At 38.0% G+C, this 13,645-nt stretch overlaps 1 protein-coding gene across 1 annotated transcript; it reads left to right on the top strand.

Moving 5' to 3' along the window:
- Positions 1 to 1,625: 1,625 nt before the first annotated feature.
- polr2g (RNA polymerase II subunit G) lies at positions 1,626 to 10,961 on the top strand. The gene is made up of 8 exons (XM_061234975.1): positions 1,626 to 1,770; positions 3,328 to 3,437; positions 3,566 to 3,725; positions 5,681 to 5,731; positions 5,848 to 5,913; positions 6,472 to 6,543; positions 8,520 to 8,553; positions 10,382 to 10,961. The coding sequence occupies exons 1-8, from the start codon at positions 1,759 to 1,761 to the stop codon at positions 10,393 to 10,395; spliced, it is 519 nt and encodes a 172-aa protein (XP_061090959.1). The 5' UTR covers positions 1,626 to 1,758; the 3' UTR covers positions 10,396 to 10,961.
- Positions 10,962 to 13,645: the final 2,684 nt, after the last annotated feature.

Genomic DNA, 13,645 nt, shown 5'->3' with positions numbered 1-13,645 from the left:
CAAAATCTCACAGAACTCTGGATTTTGGAGTTAAGGCGTGTACATTTTCCCTGTGGATCTAGTAGAAAATGAATGTGCTGAAGTACAGTGACAAAGGAACTGTGAGTCAATGCAATCTTTTGGATGTAATGTCAAAACAAGGTCCAGACTCTTATTAAGTTATTAAATATTATTCCTATTTTATTCTGTAAAAAATGTCCAATATTGCCTTCTCAAACTAACAGTTTAATCATCCCAAATTTGATGGCCAAATATAATTTGTCACTCTTACATAAAATGCCAATCTCCAGCCCCTTTCCTACATTTGCAGCTGAATGTGTTTCACATATTGTGTCCTCCATAGTGTTTGGCCCATTATGTCTTGATTTGCCTCTGATTTGCCACAATTTTAGATATGGAATCACATCATTAACGTGGTGTTAAAGTGCATTCTCTGATTTTATTGAAGGGTATTTTTTATATATTTTGGTTTCACCGTGTAGAAATTACAGTGGTGTTCATGCATCGTCTCTCCATTTTAGGGCATCACAACATTGTGGTTTCACATGTGTTTGTTATTGCTCAGGTGTGTTTAATTGCCTCCTTAATGTAGGTATTAGAGAGCTCTCAGCACCTAGTCTTTCCTCTAGTCTTTCAATCACGTTTGGAAACTATTATTGCTGTTTATCAATATGAGGACCAAAGTTGTGCCAATGAAAGTCAAATACGCCATTATGAGACTGAAAAACAAGAATAAAACGGTTAGAGACATTGGCCAAACTGAAATTGGGGGCGTACTGAAATCAACTGTTTGGAACACAATTAAGAAAGCGGCAAAGGGACTGACAGGCCAAGGAAGACCTCCACAGGTCTAATTATACCATGCAGCTCCAAATTGTGGGCACAGATGCATTAATGCTAAAAAAAACACAATTACAAAGCACTCAGGTGCTTTAGAACATCAACATATTCTTAACACTTTGTTAGTTTACGGTTGTAAGTAAAGTAGGCTCAGCCAGGGAATAAGTACGGTTTAAACATTTATACAGGTTAAAGCATAAATTCAAATATCAGCCATCTTGTTTCTTTGTTTTACAGGGACACTTCGCTAAACGTAAATTCAAAAAATGAAAATATATTTTCTGAATATTCAAAGGAAAAGGCATTGTTGAAAAATTACGTATATGAAACGAGATATGCAATGCAAAAACAAGACACGCACCAAGCCTTGACATGTTTTTACTCGTATAACCGCAAGTCAGAAGCTTATCTGGATTGATCCAGCAGATGGCAATGTTACAATTGTTTGATTTCGAGGACTGAAACATTTTGTTGGAGCAATTGCGTCGCTGGATGCTGGAGAACTGCTGTTCTGTGGTCGGTAGCAAGGAGCATCACAAAAATCTGGCGTACAACGCGAGCCTGTGAGGCAGCAGTACAAATTTCTGTCGTAGCAGTAATGACGTGACGCAGCCAGCCTGCCACGTTTAGATTTACTTGCTGCTATATGGTCATGCGCGTCGAACATTATGTCATATTAAACAGTTCAATTGTCATGCGCAATGCAGGTTGTGTTTACTTACTTACTTCCTGAACTATGACGAAAATAGAAACCCTCCCATTGACATCTCTAGCCAGTAGAAATCGATCTCAAAATACAGTAAGCCCTCCCTCTGGCCGCCATTGTATTTTAGAGGCGGAGCTAGGTATCTAAAATTCATCTCAAACATCGAATGGAAATTACGTGGTTATTCATTTAAATCGAGGAAAAAAGAAGATATGTTTTATCATGTAAGTTGTTTAATGAAGGAGCGTAGTTAGTGAAATAGCTATTATCCTGTATTACAGAACATTTCCCGCTAGCATTAATAATCAACAACCAACTCATGCGTAAGCATTAGCTTACCCGCCAACAAAGCAAGCTACTGTATTTAGCCATGTGATTTGTAGCCGTGAGCGATAGTTTACGAATTGTTTTATAGCGAATGTATGTATCGTATGTATGAATGTAACGAGGTAGCAAGAAATATGGTTTGCCAAACTAAATCAACTTTGCTCAGTAAACCATTATGCGAACCATTCAGTGAGATGCTATCTTGCTAAATAGCAGCTCTAACGTAAACTCACGAACGTGTTCCGAACAGAACAAGTGGAAGCGGCTACTTCCACCAAAAGTTAGCGTCCGTTCAGTTGTAGTTTTTCTCCTAAGCAATATTGTGTACGATAATGGTTGCTTATTGACTATCGCAAGCAATAATTATAGAGAAAACGACACAACGTCCCCCTGTTCGGAAGACCGTGTTCGCTCGCCGTGGTCCGAACACCGCCGTATAAGCCTGCCCGGTTCGTAGTCTCTCGTTAGCAACAGCTTCCCCACCACAATGTCACAGTGGAGCACGATTGTCACTGTAATGCTGAAATTGATCCGGTACGTGACTTGTACCAAGTTTTTATGAGCAATATAACGATTATACCCACTGCCCGCCCGAATCTAACGAGTTACGCTACAGCGATTTTGCTCATCATTTTGGGGTGTCAATGCGCAGTAGCAGTAGCACCTGTAGATTGGATACTCATTCCAATCGCTTTTTCTTCACATTTTTTATTTTCTGCTTGCTCCCTACCCGGAAATCGACAGGTGCGCTATCCTTAAGGACATTCCAACCCCTTAAATGTTCGTTCTCGGGGCTAGAAGTAGAAGTCTCACACTTCCTATCTTTCCTTTGAGCAGGAACGCATCAGTACATCCTTTGCAGAAGTATTTTATCGGAAAGTCTGACACATCGACCAGTGGATCTCCATCTGTCACGTCTGTAATTGACATGGCTTAGAACCGATACTGGGCTGAATGACCTGTTCTCGCTGTTATGTTATGTTATGTTATGTTATGTTATGTTATGTTATGTTATGTTATGTTATGTTATGGTACCTTTGGTCAGAGTTGAGTGTGTAGTCCAATTAGATCAATTTGGAATCTGGATATCCACATATTTATGCTCCTCTAACATCTTTTTCCCCCAAATATTATTTTTTCCTGTGACACTAGAAAGTGCTAGTGAGCTTGACACTATGTTGATTGATGCTGTAATTGTAGTGATAAATGTATTCAGTATTGAATAAGCATGAATTAAATTTTGTGCCCACACAATTTTCTAAATCATCCTTGCGGCTGTGGTAGTGAATGCCCTATGCTTTGTTTGATTCAAATCAAAATTATACACTTGGTTCAAATTAATGAGCCAATGATTTTAAAAACAAATGTCCCACCCAATTTGGGTTAATGAAACATCAGACTCTCAACACTGGATATGGTGATCATCTAGCTCTGACTCACCCATTCATTCACAGATTTCTTTGGAGCATGAGATCTTGCTCCACCCACGCTATTTTGGCCCAAACCTGCTGAACACTGTCAAACAGAAGCTTTTCACAGAAGTGGAGGGGACATGCACAGGAAAGTAAGTGTCACCTGCACAAATCAAGAGATGATTTAACATTCAGTGCGAGTAAAGTGATTACAAAATAGACAGTTCGCAGAGTTGTTTCAAAAACATGGCCAGTGTATTATTCACTATGTGTGTTTCAGGTATGGCTTTGTCATTGCCGTGACAACCATTGACAACATCGGGGCAGGGGTCATCCAGCCAGGCAGGGGATTTGTCCTTTACCCTGTCAAGTACAAGGCCATCGTCTTCCGGCCATTCAAAGGGGAAGTTGTGGATGCAGTTGTTACTCAAGTCAACAAGGTAAAGATGAAGTCTCACTCACTCATTCATTCATTCTGTGGTACCACGTACCTGTTAACCCAAATGGGGTCCCTTAATATTTCCCCCTAGAAATGTATTTTGCACCGGCAAGGGCCGGGGGGCTGAGTTGTTTGAAGGGCAGTGACGTCATCATTACCATAGACATTCTTTGGATATAATTATGTGTATAATTATTTTAAATGTACACATTCTACATTTCTTTCTAATGTTGCCATTATGTTAATTTATTATTCCGAACATTAGAGATGGCTTTTGAATTTTTTAAATTTAAAAAATTTTAGACCCATCACGTAGCCTAACTATGAAAAACATTTAAGGTTTCTGCAAATGCGATACGGAACGCTCTTTCACCATACAAAATAAGCTTGTGTAGGCTATGTAACACAGCACCTAGCGTACTGTACATTGTTTCTCATACCTTGCCTTTATTTTACTGGCCCGTCCAAATAGCTTTCCCCCTGCCTTAAATTATTTATTTGTGTATTATTTGTATTCAGGCCCTAGTGGTTTAATTCTGTATCCTAAGCAACACAATCATGAGCAGCCACCCACTAATTCCCACCCACTTGGATGTTCTCTCCAGATCGCAGCGGACGGGTGTACACATGTTTTAAGTTCAGCATTCTTTTTTTCGCAGAATTCACAATTAGTAACATTCTAATTATACACATTTTTTCATGCTCGATGGCAAGAAAAAAAACAAAGCAAGCTAGACAAAAGGAAATGATCTTGATCGCCTGGCTTTAATAAATGCTCACAGCTAGAGCTTACAATGCAAGAATTGTTAGAAATTTCGAAGCTTTAAATTATGCTGCCACAATTTGTAGCCCACATTACATACAGATAAACTTGAATTTGACCAGGTTGAGCTATCTAGGCTATTCAAGTGATTTGTAAGTAGCTACAAAGAGAAAATAAATGTTGAAGTTGATAAAAAGATGTGAAATTGACCTAAAGCTAATGCCTAATCTTGTTGCTCATTTGATTGCTTGTTTAATTTAGCATAGCAAATTTGTGAAAAACAAAAAGGGTGTTTCTTGCCAACGTCTCAACCAGACGATAACAGTTCCTTTGTGGAAGAGAGACATAACCAATTATCGTACCTGGTGGATGTTTTTTGTTTTTTTAAAGAAAAGTATCGTACATTGTCAAGCGAGGAGACTGTGATATGCGCTTTGCTAAAGCTAGCATCTTTCTAAGCATTCATTTTATGTTTTGACAACATATAGGCTACTTTCTCCAGGAACGAATATTAGCAGCACAATGAGGGGAAAAAAATGTATATTTTTCTATTTTCTAGCAATTAATACACAGCTCCAGGTTGCCCTTACAGTTCCCAACCCCAATTCTAACTTTAACCATTTAACTTTAATTATTAACATCATTATTTGTGTGATGAGTTATCGCACAGAATGAAGAAGTTATGAATATTTCTAGTTTGTTTTAGATGGCAGTTTTGGAGGAGTTCATGTTCTTGAAACTTGGACCTGTATTAAAAATACTAGCTGCCTAATACTAGAAAGGTAGTGAAACCATATGTTGCAAAATGATTTTCTTGGACTAACTGAGTTAAAATTAAAACACAAATTAAAACAAAACTTTAACCAGCACCATTGCTGACAGTGGCTACTAGCGCGTTTCCAGTTGTTACCAATCCGGTGCCTTGATTGAATCCCGGTTTGAGTAACGTGGGATTCCCCCTTTTATACAAATGCCGAGCCATGTCCATCCCGGAGAATTCCCAGGTCGGGAGCTGGGTCGTGGTCGCGATATCCCGGGTTGACCCTTTTACACCAACAGCGAACACGGGACACCCCCGGGTCGTTGCTCCTGTGTGAAAGGGGAACAAGTGGCACAGCAGTGATAAATGCATCTCACTAAGGACAATAATGAATGGGAATTAAATGTATTCCCTTACCTTCTTTTCTGCCTAGGTTGGACTTTTCACAGAAATTGGTCCTATGTCTTGTTTCATCTCTCGTCATGTAAGTTATCCTTCCTATTTTAAACATTTTGTTCTTATTTTTTTAAGTAATATTAATTCATTTTATTTTTTATTTAACTTGCTATGTTTCCTCATATTTTATTTGTCTATTTGCAGTCAATTCCATCAGAAATGGAGTTTGATCCAAACTCCAATCCTCCTTGTTATAAGACTGTGGATGAGGTAAGCAAGAAACTATTAAATTACATTTTATTTGTATAGCACTTTTCACAGTGGACTGTCACAAAGACTCTTTATATAGTAAACACAAGGGAATAAAAATGGGAAATATCAGCCCTAAGCCCCCAAATTGCATATGAGGTTACAGCTCCCTAGTAGGAGAGAAACCCTCAAACAGTGGTGAGAAGAAATAACCCCAATGGGAATCTTGAGAGGAACCTAGCTATAAGGGGATGCCCATCCTCCGTTGACCTATAGGTAAGGATGGTAACAGGGAAATGGGTACTGTGGTGACCTTTTTTCTTCCACATGGCTGTATCAGGATTTTGAAATGGTAAAGTGTAATTTGTAGAATAGTTTTAAGCACAGTGAAAGTCAGTAGATCAAATGAGCTTTGTTAGAAACGAGAAAAGGACACTGTTTAAAGAACAGCTTATGGAGCTGTTCATAAGCAATTTTCTACCTGTAAAATCTAGGTATTTGTCATTGTTGAAATTGTTAATTTGATGTTGTGCAGTCAGTGGCCTGTCTGTAGTTTGATAGTGTGCTTCCTCCCTGTAGGACATTGTAATCCAACAGGATGATGAAATTCGCTTGAAGATAGTGGGAACCAGAGTGGACAAGAATGACATTGTGAGTGTATTCTGTGACGAAACCAAATGCCGGGCAGTGTCAGACTTGCTGATTGATGAGTGTGGATATTTAGACTGCTACACCATTTGATTCTGCCAATGCCTCTAAGTGTTTATGCATTTTGGAGCTGTCATCTCCCGTCTAAATCTTTTGCAGTGCTAATCTATATTTTTCACATACACCACAGCTGTTCAGCATAAGAAATAGACAAAAGTTCCAATACATAATACACATGAAAAGCTTCAGACTCCAGTCAAAGTTTTTTCTCCACCTACTTGTATATTTTTGCAAGTTATGTAAATATGCCAAGTTAGTCAAAATTTAGAATGCATAGTAAATTTCAGGCATGAATCACCATTTTATATTAGTATTGACATCTCACAGTTTGATCTTATATAATAGCATAGTAAATTTTAAAGAAAGGGCCTTAAATCCCATTCAGTATTTAAACCAAATAGTTTTACTGTGTTTAAATATGAAATCCAAAATGATTCATGAGCTCACTTGAGAAGTTTTTGATCAAAGTCACCCACTCTAGGTGATGATGCGAATATATTTGAGAGAAGACACTGGATGATTTGCTTCTATAAAATGATGGGGAATTTTTACAGTGAATTGTACTACGATGCTCTGCAATGCTTTGTTTGAATTCTCTAGCTGTTTTTCACAATACACAAATGAACACGGACAAATTCAAAAGATGAATAACTCCCTTGGTTTCACATGATATTTTTCCTAAAAATTTGTGTGTGGATGATTGAACCATTGGCATTTAGGGGCAACATGGCTCAGGCAGTAAGAGCAGTTGTCTGGCAGTCGGAGGGTTGCCGGTTCGATCCCCCGTCCGGGCTGTGTCGAAGTGTCTCTGAGCAAGACACCTAACCCCTAAATGCTCCTGACGAGCTGGTCGGTGCCTTGCATGGCAGCCAATCGCCGTTGGTGTGTGAGTGTGTGTATGAATGGGTGAATGAGAAGCATCAATTGTACAGCGCTTTGGATAAAGACGCTATATAAATGCCAAAGTAAAGTACAATTACATTGAGAGCAAGCTCCACACTTATTTAAGCCGATAAGGGCCCTGGAGGCACATATTCAGAACTAATTGGTATTTTGTATAAACGCTTAATTTTTTCATCCACTTGAAGGGGTTATGCCAATGTTTAACCCATTATGGGCTAAGGCGCCCTGTACAAAATCCATAGAAAGGCCTCAGAATCACTGTCATGTGTCTTGAAAAACGGTCATATCATCAAGTACAACACTGGCATCTGTTAAGGGAGATGTAATGTGCAGGTCGCATCCACCCATAAGGGGTTAAATAGAATTTGTTTAATTTATTCTTAAAACTTCTCAGATTGGGAGCTCTTTGGATTTCATATTTAAACACAGTAGAACTATTTGGTTTAAATATTGAATGGGATTTAAGGCCCTTTCTCTAAAATTGACCATCATATAAGGTCAAACTTTGAGATAACAATTCTAATTTAAAATGGTGATTCATGCCTGAAATTTACTATATAGAATATACAAATAGTTGGAGAAAAGACATTGACTGCAGTCTGAAGCTTTTTGTGTGTATTATGTATTGGAACTATTGGAACAGCTGTGATGTATGTGAAAATGTTGGTCTATATGAATTCTTGCAACATCTATTAACTTATTTGTGGTAAAAAAACAATAGAAATTGAACCTACAGTAATTAAGTAATAATTGTCTAATTATTATTAATCATCATCTAATTAATTATACTTACTGGTGGGTTTTCTTGGGGCCTCCACCTATTGTGATATAATGATCTGTTGAACTCTTACCATTACTACACCCCGATGAAGCATTGTGCGAAAACATGTCAGTAATTTTCAACAAAAACAATTGAATTGCATGGAGAGAAGTGTGCTATTTTAATTTTGTTACACTTGATTCTAAGTTTCCCTCTTATTTTTAAAAGTCTTATATCCTTTTCTTATATTTTACAGTTTGCTATTGGGTCTCTTATGGATGATTATCTGGGTAAGTCTGTTCTTGGTCTGTCTGTCCCCAAAACATACATACTTGATTTACTTATAGTACTGTGAAAAAGTTTGGGGCAGGTGTGGAAAAAAATGCTGTAAAGTAAGAATGCTATCAAAAACGGTCAATTAACAAAATGCAAAGTGAGTGAACAGAAGAAAAATCTAAATCAAATCAATATTTGGTGTGACTGCCCTTTGCCTTCAAAACAAATCAATCAATCAATTCTTCAAGGTATACTTGCACACAGAGTTTTTGAAAGAACTCGGCAGGTTGGTTGTTCATTAACTGAAACAGAAACGGCTGTGTAGGAGGGTTAAAACTGGGTGAGGAACAGCCAAACTCTGCTTCCAAGGTGAGGTTGCTGAAGACAATTTAATGTCAGAAGTCATACACCGTGGCAAGACTGAGCACAGCAACAGGACACAAGGTAGTTATACTGCATCAGCAAGATCTCTCCCAGGCAGAAATTTCAAGGCAGACGGGGGTTTCCAGATGTCTTGACCAAGCTCTGTTGAAGAAGCACAAAGAATTGGGTGACATTGAGGACCGTAGACGCAGTGGTCGACCAAGGAAACTTAGTGCAGCAGATGAAAGACACATTATGCTTACTTAACTTCGCAATCGGAAGATGTCCAGCAGTGCCATCAGCTCAGAATTGGCAGAAACCAGTGGGACCCAGGTACACCCATCTACTGTGAGGAGAAGTGGTCAGAGTGGTCTTCATGGAAGAATTGCGGCCAAAAAGCCATATCTCCGACGTGGAAACAAGACCAAGCGACTCAACTATGCACGAAAAACACAGGAACTGGGGTGCAGAAAAATGGCAGCAGGTTCTCTGGACTGATGAGTGAAAATTTGACATATTTGGCTGTAGCAGAAGGCAGTTTGTTCGCCAAAGGGCTTGAGAGCGGTACAAGAATGTGTGTCTGCAGGCAACAGTGAAGCATGGTGGAGATTCCTTCCAAGGTTGGGGCTGGATTTCTGCAAATGGAGTTGGGGATTTGGTTAGAATGAATGGCCTCCTCAATGATGAGAAGTACGGGCAGATACTTATCCATCATGCAATACCATCAGGGAGACATCTGATTGGCCCCAAATTTATTCTGCAGCAGGACAATGACCCCAAACATACAGCCAATGTCATTAAGAACTATCTTCAGCATAAAGAAGAACAAGGAGTCCTGGAAGTGATGATCCACAGAGCCATGATCTCAACATTGAGTCTGTCTGGGATTACATGAAAAGACAGAAGCATTTGAGGCTGCCTTAAGCCACAGAAGAACTGCTAGTTCTCCAAGATGTTTGGAACAACCAACCTGCCGAGTTCTTTCAAAAACTCTGTGTGCAAGTATACCTTGAAGAATTGATTGATTGATTTGTTTTGAAGGCAAAGGGTGGCCACACCAAATATTGATTTGATTTAGATTTTTCTTCTGTTCATTGACTTCTTCTGTTCATGCATTTTGTTGATTGATGAAAAAAATAAACTCTTAACATTTCTATTTTTGTAAGCATTCTTATTTTACAGGGTCTTATTTCACACCTGCTTAAAACCTTTGCACAGAACTGTAGTGTTCACTTTTTTTGCAAGCGTGCTCTGTTATCTTGTTTTTGATGATGATTTTGTCGTACTATAATTGAAGTATGTTCATGTTCCTGTTACTAGCATGCAATGAGTAAAAAGAAATGAGTTAAACCTGTGGCTGTGACAATCATTTAATGGTTGTAAACAAATTGGCAAGTAATCATGTATTTACTTGGTTCTTTTGATAGTTTGAAGTGTTATTTTGATGAAAACATGTTTGACGTGTGTTTTTCTCTACAGGTCTGGTCAGCTGATTTTTATTTTTTATGAAGATACTGAGCCATTTATATTTTTATAAACTACTCAATGTATATGCTGAGAATTTAGGCTGGTTTTTATTTGTTCCTTCTCAGTTGTCACGTATGTGTCGGAAGGTTCACCCCCACCCTCCCACTCTCTTGTGGCCATATAGCTCAAAGTGTGCTAAGTCCACTTGTGAAGTCCGATTTAGTATTTCATTTGTTTTTCTATCCAGGTTCATATCAGCCAATGTTTACTATATGATTAGTTTTATACACATGTCATTATGGATGTTCCTTAAATTGCCATAGGCAAGCACTGAAGCTGTTTCTCAGTGTCTGTGTAGAATTAGTACTACATGCATGATCTGAGCATTTAAAACAGTAAGTTGGAACTAGTCACTAGTCACTGTTTTGATGGGTTTGTAGTTTGGGGCTTTTAGGCTGTATCCTTCCAGAGGCACCCTCTGCATTGCTAGATGATAGAGACTAATAGCCTCTGTGAGCTTCATTGATGCTTTGGGAATAATTTTCAATAACAACGTGAACACCACCTGGAATAAAGCCTGGAATCTGCTTTCTGATGATTCTTTTCAATGTTCTTGTCTCAAGGTTTTTAGAAAATCAAGAGAAGCAGCCAGATTGTATAGTAGGATTAACTCCCGGTTTTGGTCAAATTCTCAACTTTCAAATGAATAAATATGCTTGCTTCTGTGCTCTCTGAAATCAACAATGGAGGTTGTGATCAGAGTTGTAGTATGGGCATGGCCATTCTATTATGGGGGGGAGGAAACTGAAGTCATTGTGGCCTTTAACCCCTTAAGTATCACCCCCTTTCTTAACACAAGCTTGGAAATTACATACACCAAATAAAATGGTTACTACTTGAATCGTTTTGACTACAGGCACAATCCTAGTCTCTTCTGAAAGAGGTGGTTACTCTACAGTGGAATTACTGTACATATTATTAAAACAAAGCTACAGATGCTCAAACATAGTGGGAGTGGAAGCTTTTCTTACTGAAAATATTTTTGTTTTTATTTGAGTGGATACAAATGCTCATAGCTTTGTCTGTTGGGCTTAGAAACACAATGGACAATCCCTTTCAGATTTGATGGTAATATCACCAAAAATGAGAATTCTGCATTGCTTTTTCTATGCTATGTTGAGGCCGGTTTCCAAAAATGACATTTGGAAACACCAAAAGGTCACGTCAACTAAGTGATATCATGGGTTGTGTATTTGATGTAAATACTATAGATGCATACTAAATAATAAAACACTCCCTTTTCTTGCTCTCCCAATCCACATTTTGCCACCAAACATGTCAATGGTGTGTGGTCAAAACGTTCAATTTTGGTCTCATCTGTCCATAGCACTTTGTTCCAATCATAATTCCAATGAGGTTTGGCAAACTCAAGATTACCATATTTATCTTCTGAATTGACAGTTCTTTGGCTTTTCCCATGCTGATGGTTGACAAAGGGATTTTGAGTGCTTATTACCTCATTTTTATACTCTAGTGAAACAGGAAGTGATGGAATGACACTATAGTTCCTTTAGACTAAATTAAAGTCAAATTGTATTTCCAGTTTACTAAATTAAAAGATTACTAAATTAAAAACATTGAAACATGAGGTGCCAATAATTCTGGAGCCCTCTGTAAATGGCTGCAATGGTCACTCACGGTGACGCTTTTTTGCTAGTGTGCATGTGTGTGTGTTAGTCTCCAGGCATTAACAATAACACTACAAAATAAGCATAAATTGGATCTTTAACCCCTTAAGTCGCACCAGAGTGGGGTTTTTGCATTCATTCCTTTCTTCACAATGTAATTTTCAATCACTATGGTCACAGCCAGGGATGGGTAAAAATACATCAAAATGTATTTTGATACAAAATACCCCAAATGTTAATGTATGAAAATGAACTATAAAATACTGCAACCAAAACATTTATCAAAATAAAAGTACTTTGAAAATACAATAAAATTAATTTCCTGGCGAGTATTAGGTCGGTGTTTCAAAAGCCTACACACCATATCCAGTGCTTTCAGAATGAAGATGGTTCATTTCCACCAAGAAGGAGAAGGCTACAAAAACTAAATGTTTCGAACTACCTGTTTCCACTGTCACAAACATTATTAGAACATGGAAGATAAATGGAACAGTTGAAGTCAAGGCCAGGTCTGGAAGACCAAGAAAGATTTCATATAGAATGGCACGAGACCTGGTGAGAAATGCTCCAATGAACCCACACGTCACTGCACTGGTATCTCGCAAATCAACCATGAAGTAGCTCCAGGAAAGACGGATGAATGTTTTGGAAGGGCCATCACAGTCCCCAGATTTGAATATTATTGAAAATTTGTGGAGTAATCTCAAACATGCTGTACTGTACTAGGAGGTCGAAGAAGGTGTTCTGCCAGGAAGAATGGGGGAAAATTCCAAAAGCAAAAATTGAAAGACTCTTAGCTGGGTACAGGAAGCGTTTACAAGCTGCTATATTTGCCCAAGGAGTACAAACTGATAGGGTTCTCAAACTTTTGCACCAGGCCTTTTTATTAATTTGAAACTAAAAAAGAAAAAGTATTCTTAATTTAAAATGTTAAGAATGTTGTTTAACATTGTACCATTAAGAGGTAAGGTTCACTTGGATATTAATTGTAAAAGGCTTGCCAGGGATGCCAAATTGTTTGCACACTACTATATATCTCTGTTTAAACTTTATGGTCAAATAAAGGTAAAATAAACAATGACATATCAAGTCATATAATATGCTCATGCAGAAGTTACCATTGGTGCCAAACCAAGATGTGAAATCTCCCAAGTGAAATATGTCAGCTGCACACAATACAAATTTTACTTGAAAACATTTAACTGTGGTGCATTGAAGGTGCACGATACCTTTAGACATAAATATGTTGTCAGATTAATGATTAAGTCAAAGATAAATACATGGTAAGGGAAATGTTGTCTATTTAGAAACATCTGTGTTCTTTTCAAGCAAACATTTTTGAAGTCTTTTTGAAACTTTTTAAAGTACTGCAACATTAATGTACATTTTCTCAGCAAAATGACAGGTGTATTTTCAATGTCATGTTGAACCAGGATTTACGCATTGAAAGCAAAATAGTTTCAAAAAAGCACCACCACTGCAAGGATACTGCAACTAGTGTGGGTGTAATTTGTAATATTTCCTTACAATTTGTCAGGTACTCTTTATACTTTTAAATATTGATCAACCATGTATAAGATCACTTAGA

Source organism: Conger conger, chromosome 3, assembly GCF_963514075.1.
Source record: "Conger conger chromosome 3, fConCon1.1, whole genome shotgun sequence".
In the NCBI taxonomy this organism is placed as follows: domain Eukaryota; kingdom Metazoa; phylum Chordata; class Actinopteri; order Anguilliformes; family Congridae; genus Conger; species Conger conger.
This window is presented reverse-complemented; position numbering and strand designations above follow the sequence as displayed.